The sequence below is a fragment of the Corvus cornix genome, chromosome 4 (assembly GCF_000738735.6).
Source record: "Corvus cornix cornix isolate S_Up_H32 chromosome 4, ASM73873v5, whole genome shotgun sequence".
Lineage (NCBI taxonomy): Eukaryota > Metazoa > Chordata > Aves > Passeriformes > Corvidae > Corvus > Corvus cornix.
Window position 1 is genome coordinate 24,646,274 of NC_046334.1, and position 23,677 is coordinate 24,669,950.

Consider the following 23,677-nt stretch of genomic DNA (forward strand, 5'->3'; position numbering starts at 1 on the left):
CATGGAAAGGAACACATGAAGGTGAAAAAAAAAATCCATAAAAAACCCCCGTTGTTTTGCACCCAGTTCATTTCCTCAGTACAGTTTATTTTATAACTTGACACCAGCTGGAGAGACACAGCCGAAGAAGCTGCTGTAGGACAAGCTTGAGCACTGAGAGAACAGGGACTGCTTAAGCTGCCTGTGCTACCAAAAGAAATGCTTGCTTGTCAAGCAACAGCTTCAGCCCTTTCGCAGCCAACTTTCCAACATGGTCCTTCTTGTCTGTCTCAACACTTCAAATAAACAGGGATCTAAAAAGAGCATTGTTTTGATTCTGTTGTATCCTTCTGTATCTGATTACTAACACCTGCTGCAAAAGTTTGAACTGTGGTTTTCTACAAAACAGAATCTAAACAAGGACACAAGTATATCACCACACTATACACAACTAGACATCCACTATAAACCTGAGCTAGCTTAATAGGAAACCTAAAAGGTAAACACTCCAATATAGCAGTACAAATATCTTTGTCACTGGATTGCTTGCAATCTCTTATCCAGGCAAAGTCATATTTTTGTGATAAAATTGTGAAAGGATTTCCTGAGCAAGAATACAAAGAAACTGGGCTAAAAATGTAGTATGACTAGGAAATATTTAAAAAACCCCAAGGAATGCTTGCTGTACCTGCTTAGATTCTTTTCTACTTGATGAAAAGAATTTTATGTCACTGCAGTATTTCTAAGATAAAAACACCTTCATTTTTTGTTTCCCCCTCCGTATGTATCTACACCTTTGACCAAACTCTGATTTTATACTACTACATATGCAAGGCCTGATCAATTAAATCTTTCTGTTGCTCTGTATGGGCAAAGCAGAAGCCTCTTTCCCATTTCACAAGTGACTTATCAGAAATGATATTACATAAACTCTGTGACTGAGGAACATTTTCTCACTTCTGGGGCTGTAGGTGCATATCCAGTCACAATTCCATGCAATGATAGCATGAAGCCCACAAACACGTCTTGTTTCTGGGAAGGACCTGGCATGCTGGCTGGCAGGAAAACACTGCTTGCCAGGCAGGCCTCATCAATGCACATCAGCCTCACAGTCTGCACACTGATGAAGAATCTAGGACACAAAGATGAGATGTCCATATTCTCACAGAACGCAGCTGACGGTAAGAAATATATGCCAAATATAAAATAACGCATATATAAAATATGCCAAATATAAAATAAAGGGGGGAAAAAGCACCCCAAACAAGCCAGTATCTAATTTCTTTACATGTCCTCTTTACAAACTTTCTCTGAATAAGGGGATATTGTTCTGCACTGTTCCCAGTTGGGTCTGCCTGCAAATTAGTGCTGGCCTTCTCAGTACATGGCTAATGTGTCCTTCAAGCAACACAAATGATGATGGCTGTTCCTAAGAGTCAGTACTGATGCCACTTTTTCACAGAAGACAGCAACAGTGAAAATTACTGTTTGCCATCACTTCACTTTTGATTTTCTTGATTTTTTCCTACTGACATAAATTTTCAATGTGTGTATCACTTCAGACATTACCTTCATATCTATTTCTGTACCGTGGATCTGTTGAGCTACTGTTTTGATGATTCCAATGACAATATCCTGAAGACCTTCTCTTTCTGAGTAGTAATGCAGAATGAGTCCCTTTCCCTTCTCTGCGTCGGTGCATCTGAAGGAAGGCGCTCGCATACCCGGGTAAATAGTAGCGAGGTGGTCATGCAAAGCATCCAGGTTCTGGAAGAAGATTTTAAAAACATGATTATAAGGCATTCACTTATTATTTCTGAAGAAAGTAAGTACATATTTTGTCTAATCTGAACAGTCCCTTTCTCCTACTGCTCATACTTCCATGCTTTTGCCTTTTCCTCTGTAGAACTGTCATCACAGCAGGCTTTTCAGGTAGCCTGAAATGTTCTTTCCATCTACCATGGTAATTTCTGAACAATGAATGGCATAAAAATTAGGACCATTATAAATTACTCCAGATAGTAAGAAGTCATGCTTGTTTATGCTATATTTTGAAACATTCAGATGATTAAAGACCTTCTGTGTGTTTCTCAGTCTGCTACCTCATCCAGTTTCATTCCTTCCAATTCTAGTCTCTGTATATCCTCTTCAAATATTAATTCAGGAGTCAAATACAAATAAGCATGTCTGAATAAACATAAATCTTTCTCCTTATTATCAGTGAAAAAGCCTAGTTCTGACACCATAATAACGAAGTTTACAGGGCCTGACAAAGTTTCAAATTCTAAAGTTAAGTTTTAAATGCTTGAAAGACCAACCTCAAATACATATTTTCTTTGACAATAATTGAAAAACTCCACAGAATAAACAGAAATATTACAGCTGCTGTAATAATGTATCAGAAAAAGTTGTTCAGGAAAGGGAAGAGATTTTTTTTTTTCCCCTGCCACTGTCCTGGACATCTCAGGTATTTAACTTTAAATCTTAACCAGACAAACTGTGATCTGGAAAGCTGAATTATAGACTAATAGGCATACCTAATAAGGACATTAAAGAGAAGAGTGAGATCAAAATCACACTTAAAACACAACACTAGACTCAACTTTGATCACGAAGCAATCATCAAGGCTCCAAGTTGCTATTTACTGTACATTTAACATAGAGCAACCTAGTTTGCAGGATAGTGTTGCAACCCACAATTTTTTATTTATGTTGTAAAATTCATACAACTCCTTCACATCTTAACTCCAGAACATTACTGCATATTTAAAATGCTGTTCTCTCACTGCCCTGCAAATAACTGCTACCACAAGGCTTTGCATATTGTTTGTTTTCTGCCAACATCGGAAGTGAGGTGAAAATATTTTCAGTGTGCTGTCTGGGAAATTCTCCACCTTTCATGAGCATCTGTCGATCACCAAATTTGTGGAAGCATACTGAACTTGATTTCATGTGAGCTGCGAAGTGCTTGAACAGCTGCCTCTTCTCCTGGAGACCTCCAGAGAAAATGACACTCTTAGCAATGAATTCCGTGGGATGTACTTAGCCTGGAATTTCCTCCTTCAGTTTTTTAGCTTGTTTCAAATTCATGTTTTTGTTGCTATATCAACATCTCCAAATTAGAACTTGAAGAGGCAACAATCTGGGAGTCAATTCATTCCAGCTGCTAGTGGGCATTGACAAGAAAACATAATGTTTGAAGGCAAATTCTGTAAGAACCTTGCAGGGTTCAACCCAGTGAAATTGGAAGAGACTGCTTTGAAAAAGAGTGTGGATGAGAACAGAGCAAGAGAGATGACTGGCTCTGAAAGACTGAGCTGCCATCTCCTTAACTGGATGCAGTACTGCAGTTTCAGTACATATGCCTAAGAAACAGCCTGGATACATTGACCTTTTAGAAAAATACTCTTAGGGAGATACATGGGAACAGATGATAATCTTCCAGTTACACAGTCACCAGCTGAAGAATTTCGAATGGGGAATGGCCAATGTCAAGGACAGAATTTTTGTAAGATGGTTGTCTAAGTATTAACATTTAAGTCTGGCACAAGTGTGACTAACAACTGGCAGTAGCCCCATTCTGCAAAACCACTTTGCCACCCTTCTCTACTGCTGACTTTGTCAGAGCAATGTCACAGGTGAAGTCCATGGGATATGTCCTTCAGTTTTTACTCTCTAATCTTCCAGAGTGGGGGACTTACAGCTCACTGTGTTCAAAACCTCACTCCAACACATAGTCAAGGAGTAGACATGTTTTTCCAGATCAAGGAGCTGAAATCACTCCCAGATCTAGACACTGTCATTGTTACTCCTACTCCTAATTTTTTGCTGGCTTTGATCCATTCTAAATTGATATTGCAGCTTCTGAAAGAACAAATTTCTTTCTTATAGTATGTTCACCTGCTGTGAGGCAGAGGTGCACTCAGGTGCAGATTATAATAGGCTAAGGTTGCCTTAATAATAAGCCATGAATTCTTGGCTCCTAGACTGCTCAGATGTATGCCAGAGCTTGTGCTGGAAACAAAGAACAAATTCTAGAGCTTTGAGGAACAGGGATCAGCTCCATGGTGAAACACAAGGGAATCTCCAGGCAAGAACAAGCAGTCATACTAAATGAGGCTGACCTGGTCTGTCTAAAAGTGACAGTTGTGGCTGGCACCTGAAATACAAAGACACGCTGTTCAGTGCTGTGTGGTACACAGCACCTGGAAACTTATCTAAAAGAGGAGTTCATTCCCTGAATTTTATTACACTGTAATCATGAAAACCTGAACAGTCATGTAAATAATTCCTTAAATGAGAGAACTAACCACTACTCCAGTCTTTGATTTTCATTCAGTAAAAAGCTACTGAACTGAACCTAAAAGCATGCTTTGGGTTTCCTAGGAAGTCCTCTTTTCACACTGCTTCTCTTTGGCACAGTGTCTTTCAACATGACTTGCAAATCTTCCGTGCTTGTGTTTTTCACAGAAAGTATAAATATTTGATTTAGTTGCCCTTTTTATTTTCCACTGTCATGAAGCTTGAAGTACCTGTGTTTCAACTATGAATAAACTAAATTTTCTTGAGATGTCAAAGGGAACAGAACATAAATGAGATTTATTTTCACATATTTTAAAAAGTTGCAGTTCTCAATTATTTTGTATAGATCCTGGACTCAGTATACATTTCAAGAAGCACCTTTTGGAACTCTATTATGTATTTTAAGAATCTGAGAAAAGTTTGGGACATTAAACGCAATCTGCACCTATTTTTTAAATGGTATATAAAGTAGTTTCCTGACCTAACATTTGTTGGAAGATGCAAAAGTAATAAATCACAGCTAATGTTAATTTTCCATTGTAATAAAAAGCTAAAAAGTACACTTCTGGCACAGCTACTAATACATTAGCCCTGTTAATATTTAGAGAAGCATATAATATCCAATGTAATCTGTTAACACTGAAATTCAAACAAAGCTTAAAATGCTGTCATTAGAAGAATATAAATGTAAGCTGTTTCCACTTTTATAGATGTTTGGTGTGCATAACAAACGTGTCCAGTCCTTTCACCAGCACATGTGGTAAGAAATGACAAGAGAAGTGTATTATATGGAAAAGGGCATGAGGGAAAGGAAATAGTATCTGTATTTCTGGCCCATATATGAGTAACCAAAGTGATGATACAATGGGCCAGCTACATCTTTTTTTTCCTCCTCTCCTGTCCTTGCTCAACGTTAACCACAACTTCAGTACATGAGTTATCTTCAGAAATTACTTTTATCTGAAGGCTTGCTTTGAGAGCAGCCTGTGAATGAAGCTATAAAATACAAAGGATGTCACATCCCATAGACAGACTGTGGTTTGCTGATCACTCAGATATGCACATGTTGGAACATCCACATACCCTGTCTGCCCAGCAACTACAGTTCACGGGATTTGTACAAGAAGTCTGGGTTGACTGCATCTAGGATGCTCAGGAATGATGCAGGTTTTGGGGCAGTGAGACACACAAGCAAATATTCAAGTAATCCAGCAAACTATGATTCTTTTTCCCTTAATGCTGGAGAGATTATAAGGGCACAGATGACAAGAGGCTGCTATATTTTCAGAGAAAATCAATAGTTTTGACAGTCAGCTTTTGGGCAATCTCCAGTTCAACACTTTTAACCTCATTACAGTACAGAGTCTCTCCAAGAGTGATATAGATCACAAACCTTAAATACAAAGTGCTTACTGCAGTAAACAATCTTCAGGTGACAAAAAAGGGAAGGCCATTTTTCTACACTTAGAAATAACACTTTAGCAAAGGCCCTACATTTCTTCCATGCTATTATAAAATAATTTTCATTTTGTTTTCATGATGCTCTGCAGTTAGGAAAGCACATGAATTGACTTAAAAACTGCTTCTTTATCCCACCCTCAGTACATGGATGAAGGATAACATCTTAAGAGATAAGCTGTTATGAGCCCTAGCTCTGTATGTAACATACTATTAGAAATATCCATTGTCTATAATTGTCAGAAATAACAGAATAAATACCCTAAAAATCTGAAGATCACATTTTCTGTTACTATAAACAAGGTAAGTCTTTTCACTTAACACACACCACCCCCCCAATTTGTTGCATATGAATACTCTTGCTCAAAATTTCTCTTTGGAACTTCAAATTAAATTTCTGTTGACTGGGCCATGATTCTGTCTGGTATCTGAAACAATTGGGCACAAAATTCTTACCTGCAAAAACTCTCTGACATTTGAGCCCAAGACACGTAGAATTGTATCATAACCAGATTCTTGACAAAACACAAAAAACATCTTCCCAAACATTTGAAGAATTTCCCCAGCATTTAGATCTAGTTAAAACAGGAAAATATGATTCAGTCCCAACACTGTATTTCATGCACTTGCTTATTTCATTACTCTTATATTCACAAACAAGACAGTATCTAAACACTACCCAGATCCAGTAGGTCAAGAACAAAGTAAGATTCAGGATTCATATGGCAAATACTGAGTTATCCAATACAGGAATTTCACTAGGATTTACCAATTACCATTATTACTTCACCACATTGTACATTTCACACACATATAGCATTTAGATTCTGATACAGAAAAATGAATCACTTCTTGAAAATAAAGAAACTTGGTTGTTAGTAGTGCTTGCCTCAGCAGAGTTAATTCTAATTTACAATAGCATGAAACCACATCAGCTGCTCCAATTCAACATTACTACAGTCATCAGTCTTATAGATTCTTGGCTAATTACTGATGCAGAACAATTTCATACCGCACTTGGGTCTGCAGATAAAATAATGCTGATGGGCATATTTCTACCTTTTAAATTCCAGACCAGAGCTTCAATGATTGAAAATGAATGCAACCCAAATCAATGGCTGATATGCAATTAAATGAAATGTGTCCATGCCACATACATTTCTGTAACTCAGCATTGTTCTTTAGAGAACAAGGATTCATTCATTCATTAATTCATTCACTGCTCTTGCAGCAGTGGTTGAAACTTGGGTGTATTGGAAGGCAGCTGCAGTAGGATTTTACTTCAGGACTGCTTTGTAACACTGCCCATGCTCTGTGGATGGGGAATATTTCTCCAGTTTAAGATGGAATACTTTAGAAGTAATAGAAATAATTTCAAGGAATAAAAGGAATAAAATTTTCTTAAGAGAAATAAAAGAAATACAATTCTTTATTCTAAGATTTAAAAAAAAAAAATCCTCTCTTTGACCAATACTCCGTTTTCACTTCCTCTGTGCTAAATCCTGTTCTTCTCTGCTACACAGATTTGGGAGGCAGGAGGGGTATTACCTTTTTTGTGATGAATGGGCAAAGAAGATATCTGTACTACTTACTAAGGACCTTGCTTGCAGCTGCAACAAGGTCATAGGTTTTGGAATCATCGTAGATTATTCTGACCAGAAACTGTCCCTCTTCATCCAGCTGTGCCTCCTTCCTAAAAAGAAAACAGAATAAAATCTTTTTGCTTGAGGGAAAAGCACCATATGGATAAAAGTCTTTTAAATAAAATAAGTTTGTAGAGTTATTTAAGACAAAAAATTAGAAATAAATTTGTTCCATACCTCAGTCATTAGTGTACAACGCAAATATTTCAGACCATGAGTGTTCTATAAATAATAATTAGATATAAGAAAATAAACATGATTTTTCAGTATAGAGCCTCAAAAAGAAGTTGCTGTACTAATAAAGACACAATCTGCATTTTAAAATAACAGAATATCCAATACTACAGCCCATGATGTGCTCTTTAAACACTTTTTAAGCTTTTTCATTCCATCACATTTCAATTACACTTTATTTACAAAAGGCGTGGGATGTTTCTAACAACCATTTGCACATATGTCCAAAGTGGAATTTAAAATACAGATGCAGGTACCAAATCAAGTATCTTTTTTCAGAATTCTGCACATGCCCAGCAGATAGGAAGAAAAAGGATGCTGGGATATTGCAAGGCCTTGTTCTCACATTGCACATCAATTCTCATGTGTAAAGTGTCACTACTTAGCTAAAGCACAATAAAAATACACATTTCTTCACTAAAGAAAACAACTCTCAACCCCGGGTTTAAGACAAGACTCATACATAAGTCCTGTCCACATTTACTACTGCTACTAAGTAAAAAACCAAAACAAAATAACTACTTTGTTTTTCAGCGTCACCTAGTATTCTCTAGATCATGAACATCAGGTCAGCAGCTTGTCCAAAAGGCAGCACAACTCCGTAGGCTATATTTTTTTACTGAGGAAAAGAAGATGATCCCCCAGACAATGAATGAACTGTTGTGCCTTCCAAACTTTGCATTTGGCACAAGTGAGTTACTAGGGAGAGCCCACAAATGCCTTCCTCCCTATTTCACCCCATCTGCATGGCACAGGAGCCAGGCCACTCGTGCTGCAGGAGTGGCCAAGTCCCAGCTCTAGGGAAAAGGACAGGGAGCACCCTCATGGGCAGGCAGACCCCAGGACACTGAAGAGCCAGCTGCCCATGTGGTCGGTCCTGCTGTGCACAGAGCATGCCAATGGCCATGGCCCTGTCTCTGCCCAGCTTCAAGTAAAGTAATATTCTGTATTTGTTCTTATTTCCCTTGCAAATTTTCCTTCAACAGAAGAGGAGATGTGCAGAGGGGCCTGATGTGTTCTCTGATGAAGTCGTGCCCTGTTTGTTGAAGTCCTCATGTGAAAATGAGCACAGTCTCCTTTCTCAGTATGTTTTTTAAAATAGGTGGTCACCTCCTGTGGTGCCACCTACAATGATTCTCTATAGACACAGCATACTTCACAGAAATAGTGACAGAAGAGGAGACATTTTTAAGTACTCATGCTCTAATTGATGTACCTAGAATATATTTTGGCTCAGCAAAACTCATATGATCATGGCATCATTAGTATATTTGCAGGTGGAGGGTCATAGCTACCTCATTAAAAAGAAATTATACCCTTTCATCTAAATGTATCTCTGTCCTGCAGTTCATTTCAGGAAGTCAAGAGAAAGGCAAAGAGACAGGAAAGCCTTGAAGTGAATTACCGAATCACGTCACACCAAAAAAAAAAAAAAACAAACAGTACACAATGTTGCTCTACAGAAAAAAACCCCTTAGAATTAGAAAAACTATAAAAAAGGCAGATTATGAGGTAGGTTTGAAAAAAAATCTAAGCACAAGGGATGCAAATCAAGACATTCATCAACTTGGTAGTATAATTATTTTTCTAATGTACAAATGAAAGAGGAGAATGAGTAATTAGTTATTTACTAGTACCATGGTAATGAGGAGCTTTTACCAGAGTTTGACAGAAGTGCTCTTTGAGATAAGGCTCAAGCCTACAGAGCCAATATTTCTAACTTCTGAATTTCCCTTGGTCACCAGAGGAATAACAAAAACCTACAAAAAGTAAAATTCTAAATCTACTATGTAAAATCCTGCAGTCCCTTTTACATCAAATTCTTTCTCTCCATTATCATAACATAATCAACCATAAATTAAAACCAAATTCTTTGACTGTAACTCAGGTTTTGATTTTCTAAAGCAGTGTCATTTATTTAATAAATTAATTAATACAAAATAATAATGTCTGCAGAACAATTCAAGCATTTACAGATATAGTGGAATTATCCATCCATAGAAACAGAAATATTTCCTCCGGTACTCAAAGGGGAGAGGTCTGAGAATTAAGTACTCTTGTTGATCTTAAAACTGCTAGATGGCAAATGGTACTGCTGAGAAGGACTGATTCCAATCTCATATGGCAGTATTCTACTGACCTAAGTGAAAAGACTCATCATTTAACCCTCCAGTTTGTAATCACCAGTCTTTGATAACCTGTTCACTTAATGGATATCTGGAAGCCATTATTTTCTTTTTACTCTTCATCTTCCTTTAATCTTGCTCCTCACATTCTTCCCACTGTCCAAAAATTACACAACATTGTTTCTATATTTCAAAAATATATTATTTATTAATAACTGAAGTAACTGTTACTTGAAATAACCATTTTTATACTCATTCTAAGAACAATGAACTGAAAACAAGCTAAGCAATTTTCCTACAGGAATATGACAAGGCTATAGGGGACATGAGACTAAACATCCCTCATAATTCTACATAAAAGGAACGTCGTTCTCTAGCCAATGACCTAAAAAATATTGTAATAACCTTAATTAAGCAGGGTCTTAAGCAGGAGGAGAGCTGGAGTTGCCAGTGGGAAATGTCGTCTTGAAACATAAGACATCAGTCAGGGACAAGAAGGTAAAGTTTACATTTCCTAAGAACAGAATTGAAATGAATATGAGAAAAGAAAACCATCTTGATTCTTTGATTCTCATAACATGGTATGAAACTACAAGTCAGCTGCAGTTTGGAGGGATGTTTGCAAAGGGTGAACAAACTTTCCCACATCTCGGATACATGCTGTGCTTTCTTTTAGTCTCTCTGATCTGAGCCAAACCACAAAGGATAGCACACACATCTGGAAAACCAATGAACATCCTCAAAAATACTGCATACTTGCACAGTCCAGTAGACACAGTTTTTCTGTGTGAGAATTTTCTCTATGAAAAATTGTCCCAGTTTGATGATGTTAGTATCTCTTTCAAAACTTCTTACATTTCTTTCTAACTACATTGACTGGAACTTTTCCTGTTTACTTCTCTGTGCCAAGCCATGATTCTTCTTTCCAATTTTGTTTGTCTTTAGTTTATTTTGTCAAAGATTTTCTTCAGTACCTGCAATTTCTCTGAGCCACCACCTTTTAAAATCACCACTGGTTAGTTCAGTGCCTATTCCATTCAATTATTTTAACTATTTATTTTCGAGTTTACTCTAGATCCTTTGGATCACTCAGAAGCCATCTGAGCAGCACTACTCATGTACTTCCCATTAAAAAATAATTTTAAGGTAAGCAAAATTTTCTAGAAAACTTGTCAAAGTAAATAGTTACTCCTGCAGGGGAGTAAATATACTCCTCAGTCAAAATCATGCAGGCAAAAACTTATTTGCTTATTCTACAAATATGGCAAATACTATCACAATGTCTAATCCAAGCCTGTGTGAAAATATAAACTGCTTTTTTAAGATCCATGCTTGAAAATTATTAAATTTCAGAACATTCTTCTTCCTTTCCAAGTCAATTCCTTCTCCATACCTCCAAGATCTGTTGTGCTGGTACATCCTAGCAATTTAGATAGGTGCTGAGCTGAAATAAAATTCAGTTAGGTATCTGTTTTTCTGTATTATTTTTCTGCTAGATGAATTTCCCTGCCTGCTCCATCACCTGTTCACAGAAGCTGGTGTGCATACAGACAACACGTAGCCAGAGTGATTGTGGACAGGCTTCTGAAGCCCTTCTGCCTCCCTCAGTAGTCTGACAGCAGTGAGAGCTTCCAAATGCTTTCTCTCTGAAGTACTAGTCTTAAGACAACATGCGACGGGAAAATGCTGCAGTGAGTTCATCCAAGATGGCCAATGCAAAGGGAAAGCACTCCTATTTTTACAGAGGCACTGGTCCTTTATCAAGTCTACAGAACAGCAGATCCTCTAATCAATGTGTCTGAGACAGCATCACAGCTATCAGCACCAAAGAGGCCGACCATGGCTGACCAGAGGCTGCTGACCCCAGCAGCCCAGGAAATGGAGCAGTGTCATTCAGGTGAATGGGCAATACCTAAAATTTCCTCATGGCTGCAGTCTTCCCTCCTAATTAAGTGACCCTACCTGATTTCTCAAAGCTGCCTGCACTAAGGAAATGGTTCTACAACAAGGCTCATATGAAGAAATATATGATAGTGTTGTGAAAACTGTTATAATACTAAGAGTGAGGCTGCTTTGTCAGCTCTGCAGAGCTGCTGTGGTTGGCTGTCCATCATGAGCAATTCCCTTACATTTGTATTTGGCTGACCACATTTCAGAGAAAACTTCATAATCCATAGCTTTACAAAAAACTGTGGCATTTCCCTTGAAATGTTTTGCTGCAATCTTTAGTTACAGTTTTTTACCAGATAAAATTATGGGAGGAAATTAGCATAGTTCTAATGTTTTCTGCAGACTGTGGTGTTTGATCACAAAGACATTAACAGCAATAACATATTGGTGGCTTTCTTAAGAACTTGAGTGGAAATGAGCCAAAAGCAACAAGCTCTGGCAAATTCCCAAGCCCTGCTTAATTCTTTAATGAAACAACAGTATTACAGTAGCAAACTTTTAACTTTTATATGCCTGTTCTTTCAAAATAACTTCCAAGTCAAATAGAACAGAATTCACAATTAATGCCTCATTTACATTCATAGAGACAAAATAAGTGTGGGTTTTGCTCCCCTGTAAATTTATGTTCAAAATGTTAACACACCCTGGGATTTTAATGCTCTTGCCCAAACCAACTCCTGTCACCTGAGATGTGATATTTCATGGTTCAAAACTTACATCCTATGACATGCCTGTCCTAACTCCTACAGTCTGGCAGCCCTTCTTATTTACTCTAGACTAATTCTGAATGACTACACAGAGCTATTTCAATTGTGGGAAACAAAGATTCCAGCCCAGACTTTTCTAAAATGCTTTTGTTTTCCTCCAGAATGTTTCTATTATCCAGGTTAATGTGAGGCAGTTTACTTGGGCAAGAGAAGAACCTTAGCCATTGCACCATGGAAAATAACAGCTATACAGAGGATATTTTTCACATACAGATTTGGCCTTGAAATCAGTGGAAAAATTCCTATTGAATAGATCAAAGCAGGATCAATTCCTAAAACAGCCTTTCCTCCATCAGTCTGCTAACACCCCCCAAACTGCTGTTGACTCAGGAGCACAGAACAGCATTACAGGTGATAGTGTACAATGGTCCCTTTGAAAATCTTCTCCATTGTGCAACTAGTTCAGTATTTGTAAACACAGTACTAATGTTCAAAGGTAATGTTAATAATTCACAGAAATGGCTGAAATGCTATGTGTGGACAAACATTCTGAGAAAAAACTGTTCTTAAAATCAGAACAGATCCTGCACTTCAGATTTTTAACCCAAAGACTGCACACATTTTTGTTTCTCATAGAGGTTTGAGGTAGTAAAGATTTCTTTTGCCATCTTTGGAGATTTTACAGCAACACAGCTGGACAAGATGTCACATCAGGCTGGTGTTACTTATATAGCCCATTCTGCACAAAGTGAGTTTCAATGTAATTTTGCAATCAGATTGTCGTATTTAAAGTGAATTTGCATAAATCATAATCAAGAAGATTGCTGCTGACAAAACCTTCTTATTCCTGTGAAGTATCACTTGCTATTCTGCCTCTGTCAGTCAAAAAGCTGAAATCTTAAAAAATTCTTACAGAAAAAGAACCCTCCCCATTTGCATGCAGCAAATATTGAGAAAAAATGTGGTAGAAGACCCCATGGAACAATTACTTTGCATCCTGAAGATGCACAGGCTTCTCTGTGATACATTATTACTTAGAAGCTGTTAGTATCACTTTAAGAGATCATCCAGTGTCCCAAATGCACAACTGGATCTCTTCCTATCAAAACTCAGTCCGAAGTGTGCACACTGGGTGTGTCACCTCAAACACACCAAAACAGTCACTAGTTCCAAACCCACCTCCAGGACTTCTTCCATGATACGTATTGTTTCTGTTGGGACTTTTGCCACCATTGTGCTTCAGTTCTCTTGGTGTAACAAGGATGGAAAAAGTGCTTGTTAAATTGAAGAGATCGGTCAAAACAATCTTAATGACAAAATAACACTACTGCACTTAGAAACACAGCATGGTTCTGATCTCACTGATAGGAGCAAGTCAAGTTTAATTCCGTTCCAAGAGTAGCACTCTTAAACAGGATTACACGGGTCAGAACTAGAGATGGTATCTGTGAAACCAGAATCGTTGTCTTTGTACCTCATTTAAATTAAAATAGCAAACTCACTGCTCATTATATTACTTCACAGACAGTTGGTCTTTTCAAAATGCTTCTCATCGTTTTTTCATGTACTTCACAAAGATGCTTTACTAAAAATTATTACAAATATTGTGCCAGTCTTCTGAAAAGGAAAAAAAACAAAATAGACTTGTGCATGTTGTGGATGGTCCAAAGATATTTTAAAACACCCAGCTGGGAAGAACATAAATTATATTAAGTTACAAGATTAAATAAAAACGGGAATCTGTCCAGGAAAATTATGTTCTGGGTAAAGTAAATAGGTGTATTTATAGACTTCACAGTTCTGAGCTATTTCCCAGTTTTACAGGCTGGATATGGGAGTGTTTAATGTAGGTTTTCAAAACAAGATAATACTAGAAGATACAGTTAACAAAAGTACAAGTTCCTCACTGCTACTACAAATACTAAAAATATTATTAAAAATATAAAGCCAGTATTATTTTGCTTCCTTTTATGTAAGTGGTCTAAAATGAATGGTATTTACAAAATACTCTTTCATGCATTTCATTTATAAGAGTGAATGATGTGTTTATAGCACCTGTTATCCTGGCATGTCCAAAAGCACTTAATTCTAGGAAACCTGCAAAGTACCTGAGAGATACTGCAAGAACACTCACACAAAGTTTCATAACATGGCACTATTTCCTTTTAGCCAACTAATTCCCAGAGGAATTAAAGAATTTGGCATCCACTCAGTTTAACTCCTAACCTTCAAGCAGGTCCCTCCGCTGTGAGGAACTGAAAGAGCAGGCAGTATAGTGTCCTGACCCTAGGAAGCTTGTAAATATTAACCTCCATACCTATGAAGAATCATCTATTCAGCATCACTTAAAAAAAAATTATAATGATATAATTATACTGATTAGAATTTTGGGATAGTATGAAATAAGGACTTAAAAACAAACTACAAAAAATGTTACTTTCTGGGTAAAAACTCACTAATGTTAAAACGTATTTGGATTAAAAAGAAATAATCTATTGTCATTTCACCACTAATGTCTTTCCAAAGTGTCTTTCTCACATCTACTTACAGGCAATCTGTATTTTTTTCAAAATTGTTATGAGACTGGTTGAACGGAACACTGCCTTCAGCACTGGGTAAACCCACAAGGTGCTAAAAGAGGCTGCAAAACCTCCATTTTCTTGCTTTTTCCCAGATCACTGCAATTATTTACAACTGAGAACTACATGATCCAAAATAAGAATGGATTCACAATCTAAACTCTAGTGAATAGTCTATTTTTTTCACCAGTGTTCATTGTGACAAGACAGTTAAAATAATTAACAAAGTCTGCAACACTTTTGAGCATGAAAGAATCAGTAAATTCAGGTAAACTGTCAAGCAAGCATTCCTTACAGTAATTAGTTGTGGGCTGGGAAAGGGAAATACCAAGCAAGCTCCCAGCAGTTCAACAAAGAAGGAAAGAAGAGTCACAGGGGACTGACAGCCACCACTACAGCATACAGGTATATGTGTCTATGTGGCAAACTCCAAAACCCACTTGTTCACCACTCAGACTTCTATAGTTCCTGGGAGGAGAAGTACAGAAGAAAGGAAGAGGAAAGCCAGAATTCTGATGGGAGAAATCCCAAAGGCATTAATAGGATGAAACAAAATTGAAGTCCAAGACACATCCAAATCTACACTTTGAAATTTACAAGGAGGTTGGCACCAGAGTTCTCCTGCAAATCAGCCCCCTTGACAAGAAATACCAAAGATAACTGGAAGTCTCTTCACTTGCTTCCACTACAGATGACTACTAACAGAAGTGCCACACGTCACATTTTGTACAGATATTTGATTCTTATTTCCTGTTTAGTTTGCATTTTTATTGCCCAGGCCACATGGCGATTATGTGGACATAATATGCACATGCACATGCACATATAAGTGCACATCAATATTTATATGCATATGTGCCTACATATACAAATAGAGTTTCTCCAAAAACTCTACATTCCAAGCTCATGATTATCCAACTCCTCTCCTACCAGAAGTGACACTGTTATCACTGCAGACAGATTGTTACAGACTATGGTACTGTTTTACATGCTTTTTAAAGGGCTGCCCTATTCATAGAAACTACAGTCAGCTGAAAACTTGAAAAGCACTTTCCAGAACAGTTACAAAGAAATAAAACATGTCTCATAAAGAGCCATAAGCGTCTGGCAAACTTTTTTTTTGTAGTTTAGTGAAAGCAGGAAAGATGAACTCAGGTCCACTCACAGCAACATTAGAGCAGTTTGCCCCAAGCAACATTTCCCTCTCTGTTCCCGAGCCTGTATGACACAACATACCAGCCACACCCATGAGCCCACAGAACCTGTTCCTTTTCCTCCAGGCTTCCAGTTCTTTCAGTACTGAGGCTAGGTCCTACTCCACTAATGTGCAACTATTTCATATTTTATTTTATCCCATTCCTCAATATATAGCAGTTTGCAAATCCAGTTCTGAAGAGAGAATTATTCCTTTCTAATAAGTCTTCCTGTGGAATTGATCTCTACACTAATTGCATGCAGAAGCATTAATTAGCTCTCCAACAATCTCATGAGGCCAATTAGACCATTTCCATTTAAAATAGGCAGGAACACCACAGATCAAAAAGGTTTCATTCATTTAGGGTGCCCGGTATGCAACAGGTGGTTCTGGTTTTTAAGGGTACTCAGCACTTCTTACGCTCAAAACACAATTTTCATGGACTTTACAGACTACCAGCATCAGACCTACAAGTTACCTAAATTCCCACACATCTTAAGAATTTGCTACTGCAACTTAAAACAATGTTTCACTAGAGCTTTTGTACATATTTTCCTAGGTTTCTGCAAAGGCAAACTACACTGTAGTATGAGCTATTACTACATCTAAACATTGTGCTAAGCAGTAGGCCAAAATCTTGATTCTCACAGAATCTGTAAACAAATGTAAATTGTGTTTTGATACACTAATAAAAAGAAAAAAACACCTCTGACAAAGTGACATTCTGAACTCAGCATACAGACACAGTCAGCCAAGCTAGAGCCTTCATTCTCTGCAGCTAACAAAGCTTTTTATTATTTGCTTTGTTTAAGTAGCATAAAAATAGACAACTTTTGCTATGTGAGAAATTCCCAGGAAACAGTGCAATCCAAGTTCATCTCCTGTAAAAAATTATAAAACATATTCTGAAAGGCATTTCATATTTATTTTATATTACTTACTATTATAGAATATCACTACAAATATAATTAATCAGAATAGCACATCTTGTCAATGAGTTCCTAATTATCTAAATGCTAGTGAAAGTCAGTGGAATACAATTTTTAAAAACATAAATGAATAAAAGCATCTACCTTTCCTGACTTAAGTGGACAACCTACAATACTACTAATAAACCTAACTGCTAGGAATGCCTTTGAAAATTTACCCAAAAACATGTATTCTTAAACCACCTACATTTCACTGCAAAAGCTACACCGTCACTAAAGTCTGACCTATGTTAACCTTCACCAACAGGATGCAGAAGTTTCTGTCTGTTTAATTTTCTCCAGGCAAATGATAGTCCTGCAGTTTATTTCACTCCTCCAAATGGTACAGTCTTCTACAACTTCAGCTGAACCCAGTTTGAAACTGAGCAGAGAAACTTTCCACTTCCCTTTTCCACACTGCACCAGGATAACTTCTCAATCCTCAGTGTTTCACCATTTTAACCATAACAGGAGACTTACAGAAAAAAAAAACTTTTAAGAGCCTTTAGCCTTGGTAGGTGATAATCTGTGAAGCTTGGGGAACAAAAGTTTCCTTCCTCCTAGGACAAGCTATCGACTTTTGCTCTTCCTTTGTGTGCACTTCCAGATCACTGAGTCCATGTAAAGTTTGTGCCACCCAGAAGTCTCCCCAGACCTGGAGTCTTGGCATTTAAGAGTGTGAACAGCACATGCCATCCTAACCCTCCAAAGAAGGACAAAACAGGGCACATGCAGGAAGCTGCCTTAATTCTATATTAAGCATGGAGGACCAGGGATATAAGGCTATCACTTGATTTAGATGTGCCACACTGAGGTACAGACAGCAAACGATACATGGCTGTTGGGGAAAAAACACGTTTTTCTACTATGCAAGTTTGAACACTTCTCTAGAATCAAATAAAAAGTGTTTTCACCTCAGGGTAGTTACTTTTAGCAAACACTGAGTTTCAACTTCCATCCTAGTTTTTCCAGGCTACATGTTTTTGTGGGGACTTCTACCATAAAAACAGAAGGAAGATGAAGACTGCAGCTGATTGGTTGGGCCATTTCATTTCCCAAATCCACATATTTTTGTGGGATACCTGTTTGGGAAAAATACTAATTTACTCTACAGGCTTGAGATGAAGCATTTTAATGCATTTCTTAATTAGATATTTGACTTCTCATTCATTTTCTTGGCAGTATGTTTGAAAGTGTCACAGTTTGAGCATCTAACCTGGCCTCAATTCAGATTTAGAAGCCCGTGGGAAAATCCTGTATTCATTTAATCAAACACAGAGGAATAGTGTTGGGAAACACAGGAAAAAAGACTCTGTACATATTCCCTGCTGACATTGCTCTAGCTCCCACATATTGACCTGGAACTGTTTCAAGAAGACATCCCTGTCAATGCTTGTTACACAATTAAACCCTTAGAGCTGCTGAATGGAGTGATCAAAATTTCACATGTATTTATTGGCTGTTCACCTCAGCCATATGTGATACCTGTTGCAGAAGAGCTCATATTTTATCATGTTAGAGGCCTCTTTTAAAAAGGTACTATCATACACCATAAAAATATGCCCACTATAGAAACATACTAGGGAAGACAATTTCTTAAGCCGTGGAAGTTTTCATTATGACAATATGAGTAATCTCTGTATTGTTTTGGACAGGTACATGGACAGTAATTCCAGGTGCACTAATGATCGTGTTCACACGCTACCGTACCACCCAGAAGTACAAATTTGACCTTAAACAGACATGAGCACAGAACTGCATCTATGTGGGAATAACCAGGCCTGACAATTTTCAGTTTATGTTGGCTGCAGAGGACTTGAAGATATCTAATGCCAAAGGAATCTTGAGAACCACCCTTGAGAACCAGCCATTGCAATTGTGGCCACACAATCTAAACCAGCCCTCTGGATGTAACAAGTGAAAAATAAAGGATTCAGAAGAGGTTCTCTTTCAGGTATGGAAGGAACAAATGAAAAGTGTTTTCTCAGCAAAACTGTGCTTAACAGCTCTACATCAACCGTTTATTGACTAGTAACTCTTTGCAGAGCTAGTGAAGTACTGATCACAGCAGCCTGTCTCCCTTGCACTGCAGGTCTTAAGTCTCCCCTTCCAAGGACTGAAATAGTGAACGACAACGAGCAGTGTATGTGCAGCTTACAACGGCCAGTAAGCAAAAGAAATGACTATGCTGAATCATCTTAATTTCCACCAAGAAAAATCTGCTACTGCGGAATTCAGCAACTACAGAAGGACTTTCCTCTCACTCCCTCTTGTTCATCCAGCTTTGCTAAATCCCTCTAATGATTATAGGGCTTCATCATGAAAACCCTGTTCATTAGTTCAAATTCTCAGTTCTGCGAGTGGCAGCCAGAGAAAAAACAAGAAGCAAATTTTTGAGACTTTGCTGTTGAGAAAATGAGTAAAGGCTCTATAAATCAAGATAAACTTTCACCACTTACATGCCTTTTGAATTCAACCTATTTGGGATCCAGAATGCTGGTTCAGAAATAGGAGGCTGTGAACCATTTTGTCAAGCAATTTAATTCTAGCTCTTTAGAAAGCCAAGCCCTGAATCAAAGGATATACTGTAATTTTTCCATGAACTCAGTGCCTCATTATATGATGTGTAAAAGAAGTCTGGTGTTTAGTTATGCTTTCTTTTTAAAGTGGATGAAAATAACATGGAGTCTAACCTTCCCAAGAATTCCACTCTGGGCCAATAAAACACTGTCTCTATTTCTGATAGATCATGGTTTCACAAGAATGCTGAAAAATGAACAAAATAGCAGACACAGAGAGTTGAAATTATCATTCTGACTCAGTTAACGGTAAGTGATGGCAATGAAAACACCACTCTCATAAGAGCATCTAATTCAACTATTTGGGTACCCAAATTCTCTATATAAGAACTTCATTCAACATCACTTTTGACTGCACAAGCTACAGAAGAGTTTCCATGTTTCAGACGGAGAACACCCTCTAAATTCAGTATTTACCATTTTTAAACGCACTTTTTTTGACAAATGACCTGATTTCATTATTTCAACTTATTTGGTTCTATGTTTTCTTTTCCCTTCTATCAATATTAAGTACAAATTCACCTGCTGGCATTTGAGAATCACTCAGCAATCACAACCCACCACTCTGCAGTGCAGATTCACATCTTCTGCGGTGCCTTCAGAGAGAACAAAATAGCAGTAGGTGATCAGCTCAACATTAAAAAACACCAAAACCAAAAAAGTTTAGATAAGAAATTTTGTAGTGAACTACCCAGAGGCCTCTCTACTTCACAAAAATGTCATGTTTCATTGCAAATTCAACCTCACTAACAGTGCAAAGTTCCCCCTGGTTTTTTGAAACAGCCAAAGACTGTTGACTTCAGTAATTACTTCTCCAGTCATCAGTGATTCAGCCGATTCAACTCAGCACGCCACAACACTGGTTTGTACTTTCCTGCTGTTTCCTAAATGCATAACAATTCTAACAAAACCTTTGCAAGAAGTTTGTATTTGCTTATAAAAGATAAAACATCCAACCTCTTCCCCAACATCACTTGGCTACCAGTTGACACTACCATTCCCTCAGTCAGCACCACTATAATCTGCTCCAGTGAGGGCTGATTTACTGGTTTCTAAACTCTAGGATACACTGCTGAGAAATCCTGCTGAGTAAATAACCCATTGCGTACACTTTTCACATAAGGAGCTACGGCAGCTGCTGCATACACGCTGGCTCCTTCTTGGAGATCACATCCCAATCCTCTGCTGGGTAGTGTCATGCCAGTTTCCTTCCAGAGAGCCATCTTCTTGTGAGCTAATAGCAGAGCCTACCTGCTGGGCTGCTACAAGACAGAAATGTTTCTCATCTGAAAAGCAGAAACAGGACATACCAGCTTCCTGAATTTTCACTGCTGAAAAGCACTTAGAAAAGTATTTCATATATTTCTATCCAATTTCTCCAAAACTTTATATGAGTAATATTCCTCACAGGCTTTAGTTATCTTCAGTATTCTATTCAGTGTTTGTAAAATCTAAAGAGATGGGATGCCTCAGGAATTATGGCTGGTCAGGCACTAGAAGATGAAACTGTATCTTCTCTGATGGATTGATCTTAAACACAAATACATATTCAGTGGGTAATTTGGACAAAAGGCCATGACACTCAACAGCATCTTGATAAGGGATGCCATGCCAAGAAAGAATGAACATCATCTTTTATACAAACTTTTATTTCTTTATTTTAATTTTCACGGAAAACGATGCACGTGTCACTATTTTATTGCCTTTTAATTTACATATGTCATTAAAATAAATCAAACCATAGGAATTCAAAATAGACCACTGTGTTTAGAAATATTCAGTATGTAAGTAAAATAAATGCCTCACTTATAGCACAAAACTTTGTGGCATACACTGAAGGTTCATCTATGTTATGCAAAGAATGGGATTTGCCAACAGTAATTTACAGAATACCAGTCAGGGATCAATGGAACAAAGAATGAATGCCTGCTGAATCACAGCTGTGGACTCACCTTTCGTGATTTTAAAGACTCAGCTAGACTAGCTCAGCCCTGATCTAGTGCCAGTAACAATCCAGGCTGGAACAGAAACTGGACTAGATGACCTCCAGAGACCCCTTCCAGAGGATATTTCTATGATTCTCTGATTTCATGGTACTGTGCAAGGTTACCAGATTCTTAACGAATGATTTTATGAAAAAAATGTGTCATGGTAACAAAAATCTCATAGTCAAAACTGTCCTTTAACTCCAAAAATTGTATAATGACAACAGCAATATATTATAAAATCAACATTAACACTGACATATTAAAATTGGCCCAAAATAAATGCAACAGGAGATATAGAAGGCATCCAGTTGAAAGAGGATCACTTCCCCCAAGTTGGATAATCGACTTCTGCCTTATCAAGAAATCATATTAAACCCTTTCTTCTGACAACATGTTGCCTAAAGCCTGATGAAGCAAGTCTACAACTCTGTAAGCTTTTACGTCCTTTTAAAAATTTTTGTTGTAGTTTTGCCCAGCTATTAATACTACTATTTTTAAGGCAAATAGAATTTTGTTTGCACGCTCATTTCAAACTTTTAGTGCAATCTCACAACTGATCAAAGGTTTAAAGTGAAGGCAGTCAGCTCGTTAGAAAAATGCTATACTGCCAGAAGAGCAAGGGTTGGGCACAAGAAATCAGATTCAAGAAATGAAGCCAAAAACCATTCTTTTACTTACATTCTTGTACATATTTCTCTGTGACGTTTTTGATTTCAAGCTGAGGACATTACCAAAATCTGACAGTAGTTTTAGACAGTGTTTATTAAATAAACACTGTCTCTCAATTCCTTCAGGGATGCAAAGGGATGCAACTGTTGCACGGTTCACCTGGTGGCTTGATGCAAGGATGGGCATCCGTGTTTTCGGGGCGTTTTGCCTGCACATTACTCCAGCCACATACCCTGTATAACCGAGGGACCGCGGGGATCAATGCCATCCCCGCTGCGGCTCCTGGACACCGGGAAAGATGGAACAAGGCGGGTCCTGGAGGCGTTAAGGGAGGCCGCGAGCGGGACGAGGCGCGGCAGGAGGCGCGCTGTTCTTGTCACGGCTGGGAGCCGCGTCCTGCGTGCCTCTGCCGGCCCGCAGACCTGCGGGTACCGCTGCCGGTGCCGCCGCCAGCCACTGCGGGCCCGCAGACCCCGCCCGGCACCCGGCGGGCGGCAAACGGGGCGCCGCTACCCGCCCGGCCCCGCGCGGCCCCGCGGACACGCGCGCCCACAGACAGACAGACACGCACAGACACACGGACGGACGCACACAAACACACACACAGACACTTACTTGATGTCCTCCCAGACGGCGGGGCCGTAGTTGCGGATGACGAGCAGCTCCAGGGCGTGATTGACGAAGCCGTACTGCGGGGCAGAGCGAGGCGACGGCACGGTCAGGCAGCGGGCGGCAGGGAGCCCCCTCCCCCCGGCCGCAGCATCGCACCCCACCCTTCCCATCACCCCGGCGGGAAGCGACCCCACCGAAACATCACCCCATCTCCCCCCGAAACGCAGGGCTGGGGCCCGGCTTCCCGCTTCCCAAGTGGATTCAACCTCCTCCGTCCCACCACGGGCCCGGTGCCGGGCACGGCGGGCGCCCCGGCGGAGCTCACCATGGTGCCGGTGCCACCGCCGCCGCCGCCAGCAGAGGATGGGCCCAGCCGCCTCACCACCTCCCCCGGCCGCCGCCGCCCCGAGTGGCACCCGCCGGCAGCCAATGGCGAGGGCGCTCGCTGCGCGGGGGGCCAATGGCGGGCGCGGCCGCCGCGCTCTCCTCCAATCAGAGGCGGGGGCAGGACTGCGAGGGGCCGAGGGCCGCGCGGGGGCGGGCGGGGGCTGCGGGCCGGCGCCGGCCGGGGCTGAGGGGCGGCCGCTGCCCGTGCCCGGCGCGGAGCCGGGCATCGAGCCCGGTGTCGGGCCCGTTCCTGCACGTACCCATCCTGCAAGCAGTGCTTGGGTGTAGGGCAACGCGTGCT

The 23,677-nt window shown here is 39.3% G+C and overlaps 1 protein-coding gene across 2 annotated transcripts in view; it reads right to left on the reverse strand.

Annotated features, from left to right (window-relative positions):
• Nucleotides 1–23,384, reverse strand: part of GUCY1B1 (guanylate cyclase 1 soluble subunit beta 1) — a 42,423-nt gene extending 19,039 nt beyond the window's left edge. The window contains exons 1-5 of one of the 2 annotated variants that reach the window (XM_039550774.1): nt 23,315–23,384; nt 22,993–23,066; nt 7,332–7,432; nt 6,196–6,314; nt 1,549–1,746 (exon numbers count right to left, since the gene is read on the reverse strand). In XM_039550774.1, coding sequence (XP_039406708.1) covers nt 1,549–1,746; nt 6,196–6,314; nt 7,332–7,432; nt 22,993–23,066; nt 23,315–23,317 — 495 coding nt within the window. In that variant the 5' untranslated portion in view covers nt 23,318–23,384. Of the gene's footprint in view, nt 1–1,548; nt 1,747–6,195; nt 6,315–7,331; nt 7,433–20,242; nt 20,317–22,992; nt 23,067–23,314 lie in introns of those variants that run through there. The other variant, XM_039550775.1, reaches the window with a different exon arrangement.
• Between the last annotated feature and the right edge of the window lie 293 nt (nt 23,385–23,677).